Source organism: Ranitomeya imitator, chromosome 3 (assembly GCF_032444005.1).
Source record: "Ranitomeya imitator isolate aRanImi1 chromosome 3, aRanImi1.pri, whole genome shotgun sequence".
Lineage (NCBI taxonomy): Eukaryota > Metazoa > Chordata > Amphibia > Anura > Dendrobatidae > Ranitomeya > Ranitomeya imitator.
Window position 1 is genome coordinate 650,561,356 of NC_091284.1, and position 19,913 is coordinate 650,581,268.

At 45.9% G+C, this 19,913-nt stretch overlaps 1 protein-coding gene across 1 annotated transcript; it reads right to left on the reverse strand.

The window, feature by feature from the left end:
* Nucleotides 1-3,033: 3,033 nt before the first annotated feature.
* KBTBD7 (kelch repeat and BTB domain containing 7) lies at nt 3,034-6,205 on the reverse strand. The gene has a single exon (XM_069758210.1). It carries the CDS (start codon nt 6,159-6,161, stop codon nt 4,236-4,238), a length of 1,926 nt encoding a protein of 641 aa, XP_069614311.1. The 5' UTR covers nt 6,162-6,205; the 3' UTR covers nt 3,034-4,235.
* Between the last annotated feature and the right edge of the window lie 13,708 nt (nt 6,206-19,913).

The following is a 19,913-nucleotide window of genomic DNA, read 5'->3' on the forward strand; positions in this document are numbered from 1 at the left end:
AAATTTTTTTGGGAGAAGTATAATTCATATTGAATATTTGTCTGTTTTCACATGGCCTAGATTCATGTACATGTGCTGCTGTGTTCTCTTTTTTTATCTATATGATGCAGCTTGCACGTGTTCACATTAGGAGTGCTGGTTGGCATTTTTTCTCTAATCTCTAGCTCAGAAACAAGGAGGCCACACCCTGGCTTGCACAGAATGCAACAATACAGAGAAAAAATAATAAAAAATTGAGCTTAACTTGAGTTACCTTGACGCGGTGGGATGGCTTTTGTGCTTTTTTTTTTAATCAAAAAACATTATTACTAAAAACTCTTATTTAAATGCACTTTTGCTTTTTTTACTTAGTTACATCAGGGTTTTTGCTTACTTTTTTCTCTTGTAGGTTTTAATGTTTTGTGGCCAATGTGAACATGCGTTTAACCTCTGCATGTGTACCAACACAAGTTAAGCTCAATTTTTGTTTCCTCTGTATTGTTGCATTCTGTGCAAGCCGGGGTGTGGCCTCCCTGTTTCTGAGCTAGAGATTGTTTATAAGTCTTCCCCAGTCTGGTGTTTCACTGGTTGGGCCCAGTCCTTTTGTCTGCCCTTATTCACACTGAGGTCAACATTGACACATGGTAAGGTTTTAATATAAGACAGTGTAGGACTGTCCCGATCAGAGTTACCATGACGCGGTGGGATGGCTTTTGTGCCATTTTTTGATCAAAAAACAGTATTAGGCTACGTTCACATTTGCGTTGTGCGGTGCTGCGTCGGTGACGCAACGCACAACGCATGCAAAACGCAGCTTTTTGTGACGCATGCGTTCATTTTTTCATGATTTTTGGCGCAGAAAAAAATTGCATGATGCAGCGTTTTCTGCTGCGCCAAAAAGACGCATGCGTCACAAAACGTAAGACAATGCATGTCCATGCGCCCATGTTAAATATAGGGGCGCATGGGTCGCCGCAGCTGCGCCTGACACAGCACCGCAAAATGCTAATGTGAACGTAGCCTTAATTAAAACTCTTATTTAAATGCACTTTTGCTTTTTTACTTAGTTACATCAGTTTTTGCTAACTTTTTTTCTCTTGTAGGTTTAAATGTCGTCTATAAGCTACCTGGATATAAAAAATGTTGTGATACTAAATTCTTATATTTTTATTTGTTAGGAGCATTAAAGGAGTTCTCCAAGTTTGTGATGAGTCTGCCATCATTCTGTGACCGCAGACTTCTGAATTCTCATAGTGCACATGCAGGCTGTCAGGATTCTCTCCTGCCAGCGATTTGAATACATGTGGTCACGTGCTGACTAGACATGCGTGGCCTCACTCAATGAAAATGAATTGAGCGAGGCTGGGCAAATCTAGTCGAAATGTGGCCAGAAGTATACAAATCACATACATGTGCATGAAAGAATCCTAAAAGTGTGCAGTGCATGCACTGAGAATTCAGAGGCTGCAGTCACCTATTGTGACTGCATTTTCATCTCAAACCAGGACGCACACTTTAATTATAAAATAAAGCCTTGCAGCAAATCCTAACAGTGTGTAATGTCCTCACTGTTCAGATTCAGCTCTGCTTGCTGGTTTCAGCAGTCATCACATGGCCGCTTCACTCATATGTGATGTTCATACTTACGCTGTTACGTGACAACGAGCTTCTCTTATTTTTTTTCACTGACCACTGAATTAGGGAGAGGAGCTCGTCGGCACGTGACCAAGTGTGCAAATCGCATATGTTTTTTGGCATAACAATGCTTGCTCCAAGGTGCCAGAAAACCTAAAGACACCTCTGGTCAGGGGACATACATTGATGTTGGGTGTGGGGGAAAACCCTTTTTAAATAAAGCCTTTAAACATTAGATGAAAATGTGTTTTTATTTGGGTTACACCAATCTCCCATCCTGAACTTTCACTTTCTGCTACTCGCCTGCTGTAGAGCTATCCCTTAACACAGGGAGCAGGGCTTATACCTGACAGTCCTGTTCCCTTATTACTGAGTTGGGAAAAGCCTTTAAAGGGTCACTGTCACCCCCCTCCAGCCGTTATAAACTAAAAGAGCCACCTTGTGCAGCAGTAATGCTGCATTCTAACAAGGTGGCTCTTTTAGTTTTAGGTTCAAGTATACCCCAAATAAAGCGTTTTTATACTTAGCCACAATTCCTGTCTCTAGCCAGGGAGGCGGGCCCTCACTCCCCAGCTCTAACCGCTCCTCTGCCGTCACTCCAATCTTCCTGCGCTACCCCCTCAGCGCTGTGTACGTTTCAAAAGCGGCGCCTGCGCAGTGTACTGCTGTGCTGCGCAGACGCAATAAGCTCTGGCCGTAACGTCCCAGCCAGGCTTGCAGACTGCGCGGGCATTGCGGCCAGCCACCTTTGGAATCCCCGCCCCGCACTGTGTTATGCATTATGCACAGTGCGGGGCAGGGATTCCAAAGGTGGCTGGCCACAATGCCCGTGCAGGCGCAGTCTGCAAGCCTGCCTGGGACGTCAGATGGCCAGAGCTTACTGCGTCTGCGCAGCACAGCAGTACACTGCGCAGGCGCCGGTTTTGAAACGTACACAGCGCTGAGGGGGCGCCGCCGAAAGATTGGAGTGACGGCAGAGGAGCGGTTAGAGCTGGGGAGTGAGGACCCGCTCCCTGGCTAGAGACAGGAATTGTGGCTAAGTATAAAAACACTTTATTTGGGGTATACTTGAACCTAAAACTAAAAGAGCCACCTTGTTAGAATGCAGCATTACTGCTGCACAAAGTGGCTTTTAGTTTATAACGGCAGGAGGGAGGTGACAGTGGCCCTTTAAACAGCACTGGACCTCCGAGTAGTAAAGACTAGGAAGCAACAGCAAAATAGGACTTCTCACTTTCTGACAACACATTTCGTTTGATCAAAGGGATTACGAAGTGAAATTTAAGAGAAAAAAAATAATAATAAAACACCACTATATCATTTCTATTGATTAAATTGCTTTTTTTTGTCAGTTGTACAAACTTCCAATGTTGTATAAAACTTGAGAATCCATCAAAGATGATTCCTAAAATAAATACATTTTGGCAGTAAATTTCCTTTAATTGAGCATCAGGGAGAAATAAAATCTAAAGTATATTTAACAGTCAAATCTGGGAGGACGTACAACCCAATGATAACTTTCCAACCCCAAATACTGTCAGCCTAACAAATGAGGATAATTCTAATCTCCTGCCTCCATCCAGCGTTCCACTTTCCTACAAGACTTATCAGGCGCTGTGTCTCTAACAAAGGCGTTTTAAATGTGATAGACACTTAAATCAGGGTAGCACAATTTGGCACACACAAACTCCTCTATAAGCAGAGTGGTAGGTCAAATTCAGACATTTTCCACAGGATGGATCTGCAATAAGTGTGTAACCGGTTCAGACCCAAAAGTAGGACCTACATCCACCTTGAGAGCAGGGTCTACTGCCATTCTTGCAAAATTACTAATTTCCCTATTGTTTCTCTTAAAAACGGTCATTATCTTTGTCAAATGGGCATGTCCCTTTGCAGATACACCCAGCGGTCACATTTTTGAGACCTCTCTTCGTAAAGATTATTCTGAATTGTTATTTCACGAGGAAAATAGGTATACTAAATCAGACATGGCTGGAGAAGCATCTGGAACACAGGCTCAGTAATGCCACTTTTGCCGTCCATAGAAGTAAACAGTGTACATGCAACTGTTGCAATAAATCTATGGAACCTGCTGTTTACAGAAAGTGGTAAAACATCATGCCCATACATCCAAAATCTTTCAAATCTGATCACAACTTTTGACAGAATGTAACCCAAACTGTTCCAGTGTTTTAATTTTAAATTAAACCCTTTGACTCGTGTAAAATTCCCAGTCCCATTTGCAGAGTAAGGAACAAAACGGTATACCTAAAAAACAAACTGAAAGTTGTTCATCTTTATAAGCAACATAAAAAAAATAAAATCTGAAAATACAAACATTGTCTTCTTGTGCCCCAAAAACAAAAAAAATGCTTTCTTTGCCTGACCAATACAATGGCCGCTATTACAAAAACACAAATTCCTAACCTAAAGAAACACTAAGGTAGTTCTCTGCACAACAAAGTGAGCCTATGTACAGAAGGAAACAGCTTGGGGCTAGATTTATGACAAGTGGCTGAAGAGGCGATGCTCCAGGAGACTAGGTTTCAAGTAATGCAGCGTTTCAATTTTAGAGGCAGATGGTTTGGCTCAAAGGGAAATACAAATAACGTTTCTGTAGGTTAGAAAGAGCCTTCTAGATATATCCGTGGTATTGCCGCAGATACCCTTGGCCATTCATCCTCTGAAAATGAGCTTAGACTGTCCGACTCAGAGTCCAGCTCACTGAAGCCATCCATCCAGTCAGTACTGGACTCGCTCCGTACATCATCCTCCTCTGTGATATAGCTCTGCCCCGACTCCAAGCAAGATGGGTACACTCGGGCAGACAGGCACATGAATCCACAGTCATAATGCAGCAGGCCCAACATGGTGCCAATATTAAGCCAGCGGTCATTAGTCACATCGTACTCGTGAACAGTCACACGGTTCTTCTTCCACTGTACAATGGTGCAGGAGATGAGGAGGAGTTTGGAGCCATATAGCACAATCTGGTAGTTGTTCGTATTGACCTCAGAGGGTATCGGACTGATTCGCCGCCATTCTCCCCTGGCAGGATTGTAGACTTTCACTATAGGAATGTCGCATATACAGTAGATTTCATCGTTGTATACACAGGCTTCATGGAAGTCACAGCGCTTCATAGAGGCACAGTTGAGCCACTGGTTGCAGGCCGGGTCATAACACAGCATCCTTTTATTACTGATGGCATAGAGCCGGTCATTTACTGTGACCAACTCAAAGGAGTACAAGGAGTGGGGCAATGGGGCCACCAGCGTCCACTGATTCCTCTGCACACTATAACACTCCACGTCTTTGATCTTGGCACCAGAAGAAGGGTCATGGCCGCCTACAATGTACACATAACCATTCAGGTAAGCTACGTCCATGCCCTCGCGACACAACAACCTTTCAGCTAGGAGCTGCCAGCTGTTTTGCACCGGACTATACACCCATAGCTGTTTCAGAGGTTGGGTAGCCAAATACAAGTCATTCTCCGGAGAGACGCATACGGCCGAGGAGGTCACCGCCTTGCCATGGGCGAGGTTACTGAGAGGGGAAGGCATGGTGTAGATGTCCCCAGAGTAAGGGTCATAGCACAAGAAAGGCTCTTTGCGGTGACCAAAGAAGATGACCATTTCCTTGGCGAGCATGCCAATCCTGCGCATGGGGCTCGTCTCCTGTATGGCGACACTAGTTTTCCCGTCCTTATCCTGCAGCGCAGCGTCCAGGTACGGTAAGCAATGCCTGCGCACCCACGGCCTGGCACGGAGGCTCTCCACATAGGCCTGGTCCTTGTCGGTGAAGTGCTGCCAGCGCACACAGCTCAGCACCTCCTGGCACATGTCCGCCCTGTCCTTGTGGTTGGCCTCCAGCCAGCGCAGCGCGGCCCCGCACACCATCCGCTCGCTGCCCACGTCCAGGTTGTCCATGCTCAGCACCAGCCTCAGCTGGGCCAGGCTCATCTCACTGAACTCCTCACTGGCCACGAACTGCTCGAAGTGGCGCGCCATGAAGGCCAGAGCGCGGCTGCGCAGCTCGCAGTGATCGAACGTGTCGGCGAAGCGCAGGATGGCGGCGCAGTTGTGCAGGTCCAGCCTCCGGGCCAGGTACCCGGCGCAGGCCTGGCGCACGTACTCCAGCTGCAGCATGTCGGCGGCCGCATATAGGCGCTGCACATTGGCCTCGGTCACCGTCACCTTCCCCGTGTAGCAGTACTCGATGATGAGCGCCATGGACTCCGGGCTCATGTCGTGCAGCGTCACCTGCTGCTGCTTACTCTCGTACAGGCCGCCGGTGAACATGCTCCGGAAGTACGGGCAGGCGGCGGACAGCACGTTGCGGTTACACTGGAAGCTGCGGCTGTTGTCCGGGTCCTGCGCGCCGCCCGGCTCCTCAGGGCTCCCGCCCAGGACGCGGATGGTGACGTCACACAGGAGACTCGAGTCGTAAAATGACTTTAGCTGGGCCAGTAAGGCCGAGGCGTGAGCCGGGTCCTCCAGCAGCTCCGGCCCTGAGAAAAAGCTGGACACCCCGTAACCAGACATGACGGGACGCGTCACTACAGATAACCGCCTCGCCGAGAGTACTAGTTCCGCTTCCCGGAAGTCAAGACCAGATAGAGCGAGCCCATTTCCGACCTTCTAGGGAGGAGCCTTGTAATGAGTCACGTGATCTCAATCGGCGCCCTCTATGGGAGAAAGCCGTGACTGCGCGTCTTGAGGCGGGAGTGGTCACGTGGTGTGCCGTTGTAGTGTGCGTGCCATAGGACGGGCGCAGTGAGGACGAGCGCAGTCAGTGTAGGCGGCTCAGTGTGTGCGTGCGCAGTGAGGATGAGCTCAGTGTATGCAGGCTCAGTAAGGATGAGCTCAGCTCGTGCAGGCTCAGTGGGAATGCGCTCAGCTTGTGCGGGCTCAGTGTTTGCAGGCTCAGTGAGGACGAGCTCAGTTTATTCAGGCTGTGAGGACGAGCTAACTGTGCGTGCAGTGAGGATGAGCTTATTGTATGTGGGCTCAGTGACGACTCAGTAGGGTCACATTGTGTGCAATCCGTTTAGCGCTAGCGGGTTGCGCTAACGCAATGTTTTTAATGGGGCCGCGTCCCGGGGTCGCGGTAACGTCCCCGCTCTCGCAGATCCCCGATCTGCGAGAGCGGGGAACGGACCGCGGGCGCGCCTCGGACGCTGCAAGCAGCGTCCGCGGCGCGCCAGGAAACACCGGCGCGTCGCTAGCGCGTGCCGAACATGGCACGCGCTAGTGCTGCGCGTTCCCATTGCCGTGAATGGGCGCGCTAACGGACGCGTTGCACGGCGTTAATTTCCCATTAACGCAATGGGAACCAAGCCTAGTGTATGCAGGCTTAGGCTACGTTCACTATCGTTATGCTAGTTTGCGTCAGGCGACGCATGCGTCATGCGCTCCTATATTTAACATGGGGGATGCATGCGTTTTTGTTTGTTGCGTTGTGCGACGCATGCATCTTTTTTGCTGCAAGCGTCGGACCAAGAAAACGCAACAAGTTTCATTTTTCTTGCGTCCAAATTTCGGCAAAAAACGACGCATGCGTCGCAAAACGCAGCGTTTTTGCGTGCATTGTGTGTTGCGTCGCCGACGCAGCAGCGCACAACGCTAATGTGAACGTAGCCTTAGTGAGGACAGACTCAGGGTCTGCCAGTTCAGATAGGAGCTCACTGTATGCGGGCTCAGTGAGGATGAGCTCAGTGAGGGCACATTCAGAATCGGGCACAGTTTCCTTGTCACTCAGTATCGGTCTGTGAAGCTTTTTCATCAATACATCTTCCTTTCGTTGGCTACTGTCGTGGTATTAGTAATGCTCGGAGTTCAGGAGATGGGCCACTGACACGCAGTGGAACGACCCTGCCATTAGGAGCCATTTTTGTCAGGGTCTGTCAGCTAGGTTTCAGGATACTTTGGTGCAGTGTGCTACTCTTAGGCTAATACAACCACTTGTAGACTAAAGGTACCGTCACACTAAGCGACGGTGCAGCGATACCGACAACGATGTCGATCGCTGCAGCGTCGCTGTTTGGTCGCTGGAGAGCTGTCACACAGACAGTTCTCCAGCGACCAACGATCCCGAGGTCCCCGGTAACCAGGGTAAACATCGGGTTACTAAGCGCAGGGCCCGATGTTTACCCTGGTTACCAGCGTAAACGTTAAACAAACACTACATACTTACATTCCGTGTCTGTCCTCCGGCGCTGTGCTTTCCTCTGCACTGTCAGCGCCGGTCAGCCGGAAAGCAGAGCGGTGACGTCACCGCTGTGCTTTCCGGCTGGCCGGCGCTGACACAGGATGCAGGAGGAGTGCAGAGAAGCACAGCGCCGGGGACAGACAGCTGAAGGTAAGTATGTAATGTTTGTTTTTTTTAACGTTTACGCTGGTAACCAGGGTAAACATCGGGTTACTAAGCGCGGCCCTGCGCTTAGTAACCCGATGTTTACCCTGGTTACCAGTGAAGACATCGCTGGATCGGTGTCACACACGCCGATCCAGCGATGTCTGCAGGGAGTCCAGCGACGAAATAAAGTTCTGGACTTTCCTCAGCGACCAACGATCTCCCAGCAGGGGCCTGATCGTTGGTCGCTGTCACACATAACGATTTCCTTAACGATATCGTTGCTACTTCACAAAAAGCAACGATATCGTTAACGATATCGTTATGTGTGACGGTACCTTTAGGTTGCTGGAGGCCACCATGGCCCCTGCTATCCGGGTGGATAGACGCCTCAGAGAGAGACATACACCGAATCTGCCCCCTTTGCGGCTTCACTGCCCCGAGTATTCGGCTCAAGATGTCCCTAGCAGCCTCCTAGACCTGCGACTTTACTCACTGCTGCCCACTCACTCACTGGCTCTGTCACATCCTGGACTGGCCACTAAGGCCAGGGTCACTCTCAGAGTAGGGAAATACGGTCTGTTTTTTACAGGTGTAATACGCAGAAATTTTTTTATTTTTCCCCTGGTGAGCATACGTGATAGAGTGCCATCTTACCCTGTGATATATAATTAGGATTTGGGCTTGCCCTGAATTGTGCACATTTTTTGGACTATATTTATCTATATATTTTTTACTATATTTTAAATGTTTGTCACTACTGCTACTAAATAAAAATTGATTTTTATATTACAATGCCTATGCAGCATCAATAGTAAAAACATCTGATGTTAAAAAAAATAAAAAATAGTTATATACTCACCGTCCATCGGCCCCTTGGATCCAGAACAAGGCCTTTACCGCTCCTCGCGACGCGCCGGTGACCGCTCCATGCATTGTGATCTCGCGAGATGATGACGTAGTGGTCTCGCGAGACCGCTACGTCATCATCTCGCGAGACCGCAATGCACTCTTGGGACTGGAGCGCGCGAGGAGCATCGGTAAACACTTCGCCTGGATCTGGGGGCCAACAGAAGGTGAGAATATAACTATTTTTTATTTTAATTTTTTTTAACAGGGATATGATGCCCACATTGCTATATACTATGTGGGCTGTGCAATATACTGCGTGGGCTGTGCAATATACTACGTGGGCTGAGCAATATACTACGCGGGCTGTGCAATATACTACGCGGGCTGTGCAATATACTACGCGGGCTGTGCAATATACTACGCGGGCTGTGCAATATACTACGTGGGCTGTGCAATATCGTACGTGGCTGTCCAATATCGTACGTGGCTGCAATATCCTACGTGTCTGTGCAATATCCTGCGTGGCTGTGCTATATACTATGTGGACTGTGCAATATCCTACGTGGCTGTGCTATATACTACGTGTGCTGTGTTATACACTACGTGAGCTGTTATACACTACGTGGGCTGGGTTATACACTACCTGGGCTGTGTTATATACTGCGTGCGTGGGCTGTTATATACTACGTGAGCTGTGTTATATGCTACTTGGGCTTTTATACACTACGTGGCTGTGTTATATGCTATGTGGGCTGTTATACACTCCGTGGGCTTTGCTATATACTCTGTGGCTGTGCAATATACTACGTGGCTGTGCTATGTATTACGTGGCTGTGCTATGTATTACGTGGCTGTGCTATTTACTACGTGGCTGTGCTATTTACTACGTGGCCATGCTATATACTACGTGGCCGTGCTATATACTACGTGGCCATCCGCGAACAATCAGCGACGGGTGCAGTCCCACCGCGAATTGGCGCAGGATTTGAACCACGCTTCGCTAATTGGTCGCAGTTGGCCGAATCCTGTTTATTCAATGTATTATTCTAAAATCTTCATAAATAAACTGCATACATATTCTAGAATACCTGATGCGTTAGAATCGGGCTACCATCTAGTAACAGTATAATCTCCAAAATAAATAAAAACTCAAAATGCACTGTTCCAAATTATTAGGCACAGTAGAATTCCTAAACATTTGATATATTTTAAAGAACTGAAAATGCTCATTTGTTGAATTTGCACATTCACTGAACAAAAAAGCTATTTAACTCCAAAACCTCCTAACAGGCCAAGTTACATGTTAACATAGGAACCTTTCTTTGATATCACCTTCACAATTCTTGCATCCATTGAACTTGTGAGTTTTTGGAGAGTTTCTGCTTGTATTTCTTTGCATGAAGTCAGAATAGCCTCCCAGAGCTGCTGTTTTGATGTGAACTGCCTCCCACCCTCATAGATCTTTTTTTTTATAATACTCCAAAGGTTCTCTGTACGGTTGAGGTCAGGTGAAGATGGTGGCCACACCATGAGTTTATCTACTTTTATGCCCATAGTAGCCAATAACTCAGATGTATTCTTTGCAGCATGAGATGGTGCATTGCCATCCATGAAGATGATTTTGCTCCTGAAGGCACGTTTTTGCTTTTTTTTTATACCATGGAAGAAAGTTATCAGTCAGAAACTATATAAATTCCAAAGGTCATTTTTACAACTTCAGGAACCTTAAAGGGCCCTACCAGCTGTTTCCCCATGATTCTGGCCCAAAACATGACTCCTCTACCTCCTTGCTGACTTCGCAGCCTTGTTGGGACATGGTGGCCATCCACCAGCCATCCATCTGGACCATCCAGGGTTGCTCGACACTCATCAGTAAACAAGACTGTATGAAAATTAGTCTTCATGTATGTCTGGGCCCACTGTAACCGTTTCTGCTTGTGAACACTGTTCAGGGGTGGCCGAATAGTAGGTTTATTAACCACAGCAAGCCTTTGAAGGATCCTACACCTTAAGGTTCGATTGACTGCAGAAGCACCAGCAGCTTCAAATATCTGTCTGCTGGTTTGTAATGGCTTTTTAACAGCCTCTCTCTAAGGCTACTTTCACACTAGCGTCGTACGATGCACGGCGCAATGCGTCGTTGCATCCTGCAAAATTGCTTGCAGGATGCGTTTTTTCTCCATAGACTAACATTAGCTACGCTTTGCCACACGTCGCAACCGTCATGCGACGGTTGCGTCGTATTGTGGCGGACCGTCAGCACCAAAAAACCTTGCATGTAACGTTTTTTGGTGCGTTGTTATCCATTTCCGACCGCGCATGCTTGGCCGGAACTCCGCCCCCTCCTCACCGCAGTTTAGAATGGGCAGCGGATGCGTTGGAAAAATGCATCCGCTGCCCCCGTTGTGCGGCGCTTCCACAGTATGCGTCAGTACGTCGGTCCGACGCACTGCGACGGGCCGAGTACGATGCTAGTGTGAAAGTAGCCTTAATCCGATTAACTTGCCTGGCAGAAACCTTCCTCATTCTGCCTTTATCAGCATGAGCACATCTGTGCTCACAATCAGCCACAAATCTCTTAACAGTACGATGATCACGCTTAAGTTTTAAAAAAAAATATCTAATTTTTCATCCCTTGACCAAGGCATTGCACTATTTGATGCTTTTCGGCAGCAGAGAGATCCTTTTTATTTCCCATATTGCTTGTAACCTGTGGCCTGCTTAATAATGTGGAACATCATTTTTAAGTAGTTTTCGTTTAATTAGAATCACCTGGAAAACTAATTATCACATGTGTTTAAGATTGATTTCAGTGATCCATTGAGCCTTGAGACACAATACCATCCATCAGTTTATTTGAAAAACAAAACAATTAAATCTTTATGACACTTAAATCCAATTTGCATAATAATTTGGAACATGGTGTACAGTCTATATATCAGTGAGACATATATATATATATATATATATATATACAGTACAGACCAAAAGTTTGGACACACCTTCTCATTTAAAGATTTTTCTGTTTTTTCATGACTATGAATATTGTAAATTCACACTGAAGGCATCAAAACTATGAATTAACACATGTGGAATCATATACTTAACAAAAAAGTGGGAAACAACTGAAATTATGTCTTATAGTCTAGGTTCTTCAAAGTAGCCACCTTTTGCTTTGATGACTGCTTTGCACACTCTTGGCATTCTCTTGATGAGCATCAAGAGGTAGTCACCGAGAATGGTCTTCCAACAATCTTGAAGGAGTTCCCAGACATGCTTAGCACTTGTTGGCCTCTTTGCCTTCACTCTGCAGTCCAGCTCACCCCAAACCATCTCGATTGGGTTCAGGTCTGGTGACTGTGGAGGCCAGTTCATCTGGCGTAGCACCCCATCACTCTCCTTCTTGGTCAAATAGCCCTTACGTAGCCTGGAGGTGTGTTTGGGGTCATTGTCCTGTTGAAAAATAAATGATGGTCCAACTAAACGCAAACCGGATTGAATAGAATGCCGCTGCAAGATGCTGTGGTAGCCATGCTGGTTCAGTATGCCTTGAATTTTGAATAAATCCCCAACAGTGTCACCAGCAAAGCACCCTCACACCATCACACCTCCTCATTCATGCTTCACGGTGGGAACCAGGCATGTAGAGCCCATCCGTTCACCTTTTCTGCGTCACACAAAGACAAGGTGGTTGGAACCAAAGATCTCAAATTTGGACTCATCAGACCAAAGCACAGATTTCCACTGGTCTAATGTCCATTCTTTGTGTTCTTTAGCCCAAACAAGTCTCTTCTGCTTGTTGCCTGTCCTTAGCAGTGGTTTCCTAGCAGTTATTTTACCATGAAGGCCTGCTGCACAAAGTCTCCTCTTAACAGTTGTTATAGAGATGTGTCTGCTGCTAGAACTCTGTGTGGCATTGAGCTGGTCTCTAATCTGAGCTGCTGTTAACCTGCGATTTCTGAGGCTGGTGACTCGGATAAACTTATCCTCAGAAGCAGAGGTGACACTTGGTCTTCAATTCCTGGGGCGGTCCTCATGTGAGCCAGTTTCTTTGTAGCGCTTGATGGTTTTTGCCACTGCACTTGGGGACACTTTCAAAGTTTTCCCAATTTTTCGGACTGACTGACCTTCATTTCTTAAAGTATTGATGGCCACTTGTTTTTCTTTACTTAGCTGCTTTTTTTCTTGCCATAATACAAATTCTAACAGTCTATTCTGTAGGACTGTCAGCTGTGTATCCACCAGACTTCTGCACAATACAACTGATGGTCCCAACCCCATTTATAAGGAAAGAAATCCCACTTATTAAACCTGACAGGGCACACCTGTGAAGTGAAAACCATTCCCGGTGACTACCTCTTGAAACTCATCAAGAGAATGCCAAGAGTGTGCAAAGCAGTCATCAAAGAAAAAGGTGGCAACTTTGAAGAACCTAGAATATAAGACAGAATTTCGGTTGTTTCACACTTTTTTGTTAAAGGGAACCTGTCACCCCGTTTTTTGAGATTGAGATATAAATACTGTTAAATAGGGCCTGTGCTGTGCGTTACTATGGTGTATGTAGTGTACCCTGATTCCCCATGTATGCTGAGAAATACATTACCAAAGTCGGCGTTTTCGCCTGTCAATCAGGCTGGTCTGGTCAGGTGGGCGTGTTCACAGCGTTCTTTTCTTCCCCAGGTTTCCGTTGGTGGCGTAGTGGTGTGCGCATGTCCAAGGTCCGGATTCCCTGTGCCCACGTGAAGACACAGCGCGCGATCTGCGCTGTCATTCCTTTCATCGGTGCGGGCGGCCATCTTCCTGGGGCCGCGCGTGCGCAGATGTAGTGCTCTGCTGCACGGGGCTTCAGGAAAATGGCCGCGGGATGCCGCGCGTGCGCAGAAGAGATCGCGGCGGCCATTTTCCCAAAGCCGAGATGCAAACTCGGCTTTGGGAAAATGGCCGCCGCGATCTCTTCTGCGCACGCGCGGCATCCCGCGGCCATTTTCCTGAAGCCCCGTGCAGCAGAGCACTACATCTGCGCACGCGCGGCCCCAGGAAGATGGCCGCCCGCACCGATGAAAGGAATGACAGCGCAGATCGCGCGCTGTGTCTTCACGTGGGCACAGGGAATCCGGACCTTGGACATGCGCACACCACTACGCCACCAACGGAAACCTGGGGAAGAAAAGAACGCTGTGAACACGCCCACCTGACCAGACCAGCCTGATTGACAGGCGAAAACGCCGACTTTGGTAATGTATTTCTCGGCATACATGGGGAATCAGGGTACACTACATACACTATAGTAACGCACAGCACAGGCCCTATTTAACAGTATTTATATCTCAATCTCAAAAAACGGGGTGACAGGTTCCCTTTAAGTATATAATTCCACATGTGTTAATTCATAGTTTTGATGCCTTCAGTGTGAATGTGCAATTTTCATAGTCATGAAAATACAGAAAAATCTTTAAATGAGAAGGTGTGTCCAAACTTTTGGTCTGTACTGTATTTATATTTCATACAGCGCTAAATAGCTTAAAAGCCGGTAATTCAATTACATACAGTAAACCATTTCATACCCCTTATTGTTTTTTACATATTCCTCACTAATAATGTTAGTAGAGTGTGTGTGCAAAATTTGGGGGCTCTAGCTGTCAAAATAAAGGGGTATATCACGAGAAAAAAATGGTGTGGGTTCCCGTGCAATTTTCTCCGCCAGAGAGGGAAAGCCAGTGACTGAGGGCAGAAATTAATAGCCTAGAGAGGGACCATGGTTATTGCCCCCCCCCCCGGCTAAAAACATCTGCCCCCAGCCACCCCAGAAAAGGTACATCTGTAAGATGCGCCTATTCTGGCACTTAGCCTCTCTCTTCCCATTCCTGAGTAGCGGTGGGATATGGGGTAATAAAGGGTTAAAGTCAGCTTGCAAATGTAAGGTGACATTAAGCCTGGTTAATAATGGAGAGATGTCAACAAGACACATCCATTATTAATCCAATAGTAGTAAAAGGTTAATATTACACACACACATGAATAATAAAGTATTTTAATAAAATAAATACACACGGGCTTGTAAAATCTTTATTGTAGCCTTAATCCACCTGAAGACCCTCGTTCTGTAAAAGAAAAAAAAAAAAGCAACAATATTCCATACCTCTCCGGCGCTCAGTCATGTCCCATGCTGTAAATCCATCTGAAGGGGTTAAATAACTTTACAACCAGGAGCCTGCTAATGCAGCTGTTGCTCCTGCTTGTAAAAACTGGGGAATGAATGGTAAGCAGGGGAATGTAGCTACCTGGACTTGCTGTGCTGCGCCCCCTGCTGGCATAAACTCATATGAACTCGAGAGTGAGAACATATTAACTGTGCTGTTGTCTTTGGTCAAAAACGACCGACCTTGAACTTTAATATTCTTTAAAATATTCAAGATGCGGCTCTGAAACCCGTGGCCGACCGACCCATCCTCATTTAAGTCAATCAACCACAAGTTTCAGAACCGCATCTTGAACACCCCAAAAAAATACCAAAGTTCAAAATCGGTCTCCCCAGACCGAAGACAACAGCAGGGTTAAGAAAAATTCCCATGCTAGAGTTCATTTCCACGTAGATATTTATTTGATCTATTCTATTCTAACCTGTCAGTGTGATTTTACTGTGCACCGCACTGAATTACCGGCTTTTCTCTAGAACATCGCTGCGTATTTCTCGCAAGTAACACTGATCGCCTGTGTGTAATCTGTATTTTTCTCGGCCCCATAGACTTTCATTGGCAGAATTTTTGCTCAATACGCTGACAAACGCAGCATGCTGCGATTTTTTTTTTTACGCATGTAAAATACAGCTGTGAAATATAAGGCAGATAGGAGCTGCCCCATAGAGAATCATTGGTCGGTGTGCAATGCATAGTTTTTGTGCCTCTCATATGTCCGTAAAACTCTAGTGTTTCCCCTCTCAAACTGGGTTGGCTGTTAACCCTCAACTAATTCTATGCCTGTTGTGTTACTGCAACTCAGTATATTCAAGGGTAAATAATTAACGGCTTACTAAAGAAAAACTACCCCTATTAAAATATAACCTTTATTAAGTGAACATGATTAAAGAATCCCAACAGCGGGATTTGTTCCTTATAATTAAATTGCCTAGGAAAGACCGGGCTTGTAAAAATACAAGAGAGCAAAAAATAGAAGTTCTCTACCTGACTAGTCAATGTGAATAATGATATACCGGAAAAGACTATAAAAAATGTTAGGAGAAAGATCCCTCTATCACGACAGAAGTAGGCGCAGTCAAATTATCTCAACAAGCAGAACTGCTAAATGGTTAATAATATTAGTGCAACTATGTCATAACAAACTCACTAAACCAATGTGAAGAAATGAGTGACCTCTCCCTAGATACCACTTCTATCTGAGCACCTACCTAGATGCGGAGGTTGGCGCCCCCGCTCGTACGATGGCTGTACCTGAACTCCTATAAAGACACTATAAGGCCGGTGTCAAACTAGCAGTATTTGGTCAGCATTGTCCATCAGTATTTGTAAGCCAAAACCAGGAGTGGAACAAATAGAGGAAAAGTATAATAGAAACATATGCACCACTTCTGCATTTATCACCCACTCCTAGTTTTGGCTTACAAATACTGATGTAAAATACTGACCAAATACTGCTAGTGTGACGCCGGCCTAAGGGTACCGTCACACAGTGGCATTTTGATCGCTACGACAGCACGATCCGTGACGTTCCAGCGATATATCCGTGACGTTCCAGCGATCTCGCTGTGTCTGACACGCTCCTGCGATCAGGGACCCCGCTGGGAATCGTACGTCGTAGCAGATCGCTTGAAACTTTCTTTCGTCGTCTAGTGTCCCGCTGTGGCGGCATCATCGCATGGTGTAACAAAGTTGTGCACGATATTGTATACGATGTGCGCATAGTAACCAACGGCTTCTACATCGCACATACGTCATGAAATTATCGCTCCAGCGTCGTACATTGCAAAGTGTGACAGCAGTCTACGACGCTGGAGCGATACTGTTACGATGCTGGAGCGTCACGGATCGTGCCGTCGTAGCGATCAAAATGCCACTGTGTGACGGTACCCTAAGGCTGATAGTCAGAAACAGAGGGCCAGATGGCCTGTAATCATTGTATGATATCAAGATGAAGTGGTGTCAGTGTATAATAACACAGTCGAAAAAAAAAAAGGGTGTGAATGTATACAAAGGAGAGATTACAATCAACTTAAGTCACTCAAAACAAATATGTTAGAATACTAAAAGATATATCATAGCTGCAATAACAATCCGCCAATATGAAAAGGATTAGACCAGTGCTGGCACACAATGACCCTGATAAATTATCCAGCAAATATGCAAAATAACAGTCAGCATAATATAAATGCATAGATGTTACTACACACATGCTTCAACCCCAAAATATTCCAGTTTACAAAATGACAAATAAGCCCTAGACCCACTGAAATATTCGTTCTCTTGGCGTTCCAAGCTGCTCCAGACAAATGTGCAACAACACTCCACTTTCCTCACCTGTCCTCTTGCCTTTCTCTAGGGAACCTGATGACCTTCACTGCCAGATCACATGGCTGCACTTTAATATCAGGTCGCAGGTCTGTATCTCTCCTGACCCTGGCCGGGCTTGTGACAGGAACTGGTACCTCTAGGGAAGAAGCCTCCTCACTCGGCACCAGCTTCCCGCCGGACAGGGAAGCGATCACTCCCTCCATAAAGTCATCCTTCAGTCCCTGACTCACGATGGCCATTAACTTCCACAGCCATCGTAGCTACTACAAGCCCACCTGGCCTGGCCTCAAGTGTATGTTGAACAGTCAATCCGATTCCTTTTAGGAAAGACACAGGCCTTCTGGCCAATAAGGTACCAACAGTCCTTCCAAAAATAACAAAGGCAAGGCGCCTTAAACTTCATTTCCTGAGACTCAACTGGTCTCCATGCCTTTAAATAGGGGTTCCTCAAAATGTCGCTCTGGACCAAACGAGTAACTGCAACTGCCAGAGGGCACCTTGGTCACTGCTCAGATGTCTCCTGGAATTTCTTCATCTTCTTCCAGACTTTTCTCAGGCAGAACCAAGCCACTTCCAGATGAAGTCATCACTGGAACTACCTGCATATCTGCATCAGGCTCCCAGAGTGAAGTAAAAGCCAAAAGTCCTTCCTAGAGCTCTTTTACCATCTTCCTCCCCTCAGCATACCAATGCTTTTAAGGAATTCACCGCAGCTTCTTTAGGTTGACAACTGACCACAGTGTAATAGTTGCTGGCCTATGTCCGGCCTTACTGAACGAGATGAGGCTGAGGCTTGCATACCTTCTGCAGGGTTCTCCCTCCTTCTCTTCATGGTACTTTGATGTGGTCATGAGCTCTCCTGTTCCCCTAGTGGTATACGCTGCGTGTCTCCCTTCAGGCTGAACTACAATAACTGCGGATGGTAGTCCTGGTTATGGGGGACTTTAACTACCCGGATATTAACTGGGAAACAGAAACCTGTGAAACCCATAAAGGCAACAGGTTTCTGCTAATAACCAAGAAAAATTATCTTTCACAATTGGTGCAGAATCCAACCAGAGGAGCAGCACTTTTAGACCTAATACTATCTAATAGACCTGACAGAATAACAAATCTGCAGGTGGTTGGGCATTTAGGAAATAGCGACCACAATATTGTGCAGTTTCACCTGTCTTTCACTAGGGGGACTTGTCAGGGAGTCACAAAAACATTGAACTTTAGGAAGGCAAAGTTTGAACAGCTTAGAGATGCCCTTAATCTGGTAGACTGGGACAATATCCTCAGAAATGAGAATACAGATAATAAATGGGAAATGTTTAAGAACATCCTAAATAGGCAGTGTAAGCGGTTTATACCTTGTGGGAATAAAAGGACTAGAAATAGGAAAAACCCAATGTGGCTAAACAAAGAAGTAAGACAGGCAATTAACAGTAAAAAGAAAGCATTTGCACTATTAAAGCAGGATGGCACCATTGAAGCTCTAAAAAACTATAGGGAGAAAAATACTTTATCTAAAAAACTAATTAAAGCTGCCAAAAAGGAAACAGAGAAGCACATTGCTAAGGAGAGTAAAACTAATCCCAAACTGTTCTTCAACTATATCAATAGTAAAAGAATAAAAACTGAAAATGTAGGCCCCTTAAAAAATAGTGAGGAACGAATGGTTGTAGATGACGAGGAAAAAGCTAACATATTAAACACCTTCTTCTCCACGGTATTCACGGTGGAAAATGAAATGCTAGGTGAAATCCCAAGAAACAATGAAAACCCTATATTAAGGGTCACCAATCTAACCCAAGAAGAGGTGCGAAACCGGCTAAATAAGATTAAAATAGATAAATCTCCGGGTCCGGATGGCATACACCCACGAGTACTAAGAGAACTAAGTAATGTAATAGATAAACCATTATTTCTTATTTTTAGGGACTCTATAGAGACAGGGTCTGTTCCGCAGGATTGGCGCATAGCAAATGTGGTGCCAATATTCAAAAAGGGCTCTAAAAGTGAACCTGGAAATTATAGGCCAGTAAGTCTAACCTCTATTGTTGGTAAAATATTTGAAGGGTTTCTGAGGGATGTTATTCTGGATTATCTCAATGAGAATAACTGTTTAACTCCATATCAGCATGGGTTTATGAGAAATCGCTCCTGTCAAACCAATCTAATCAGTTTTTATGAAGAGGTAAGCTATAGACTGGACCACGGTGAGTCATTGGACGTGGTATATCTCGATTTTTCCAAAGCGTTTGATACCGTGCCGCACAAGAGGTTGGTACACAAAATGAGAATGCTTGGTCTGGGGGAAAATGTGTGTAAATGGGTTAGTAACTGGCTTAGTGATAGAAAGCAGAGGGTGGTTATAAATGGTATAGTCTCTAACTGGGTCGCTGTGACCAGTGGGGTACCGCAGGGGTCAGTATTGGGACCTGTTCTCTTCAACATATTCATTAATGATCTGGTAGAAGGTTTACACAGTAAAATATCGATATTTGCAGATGATACAAAACTATGTAAAGCAGTTAATACAAGAGAAGATAGTATTCTGCTACAGATGGATCTGGATAA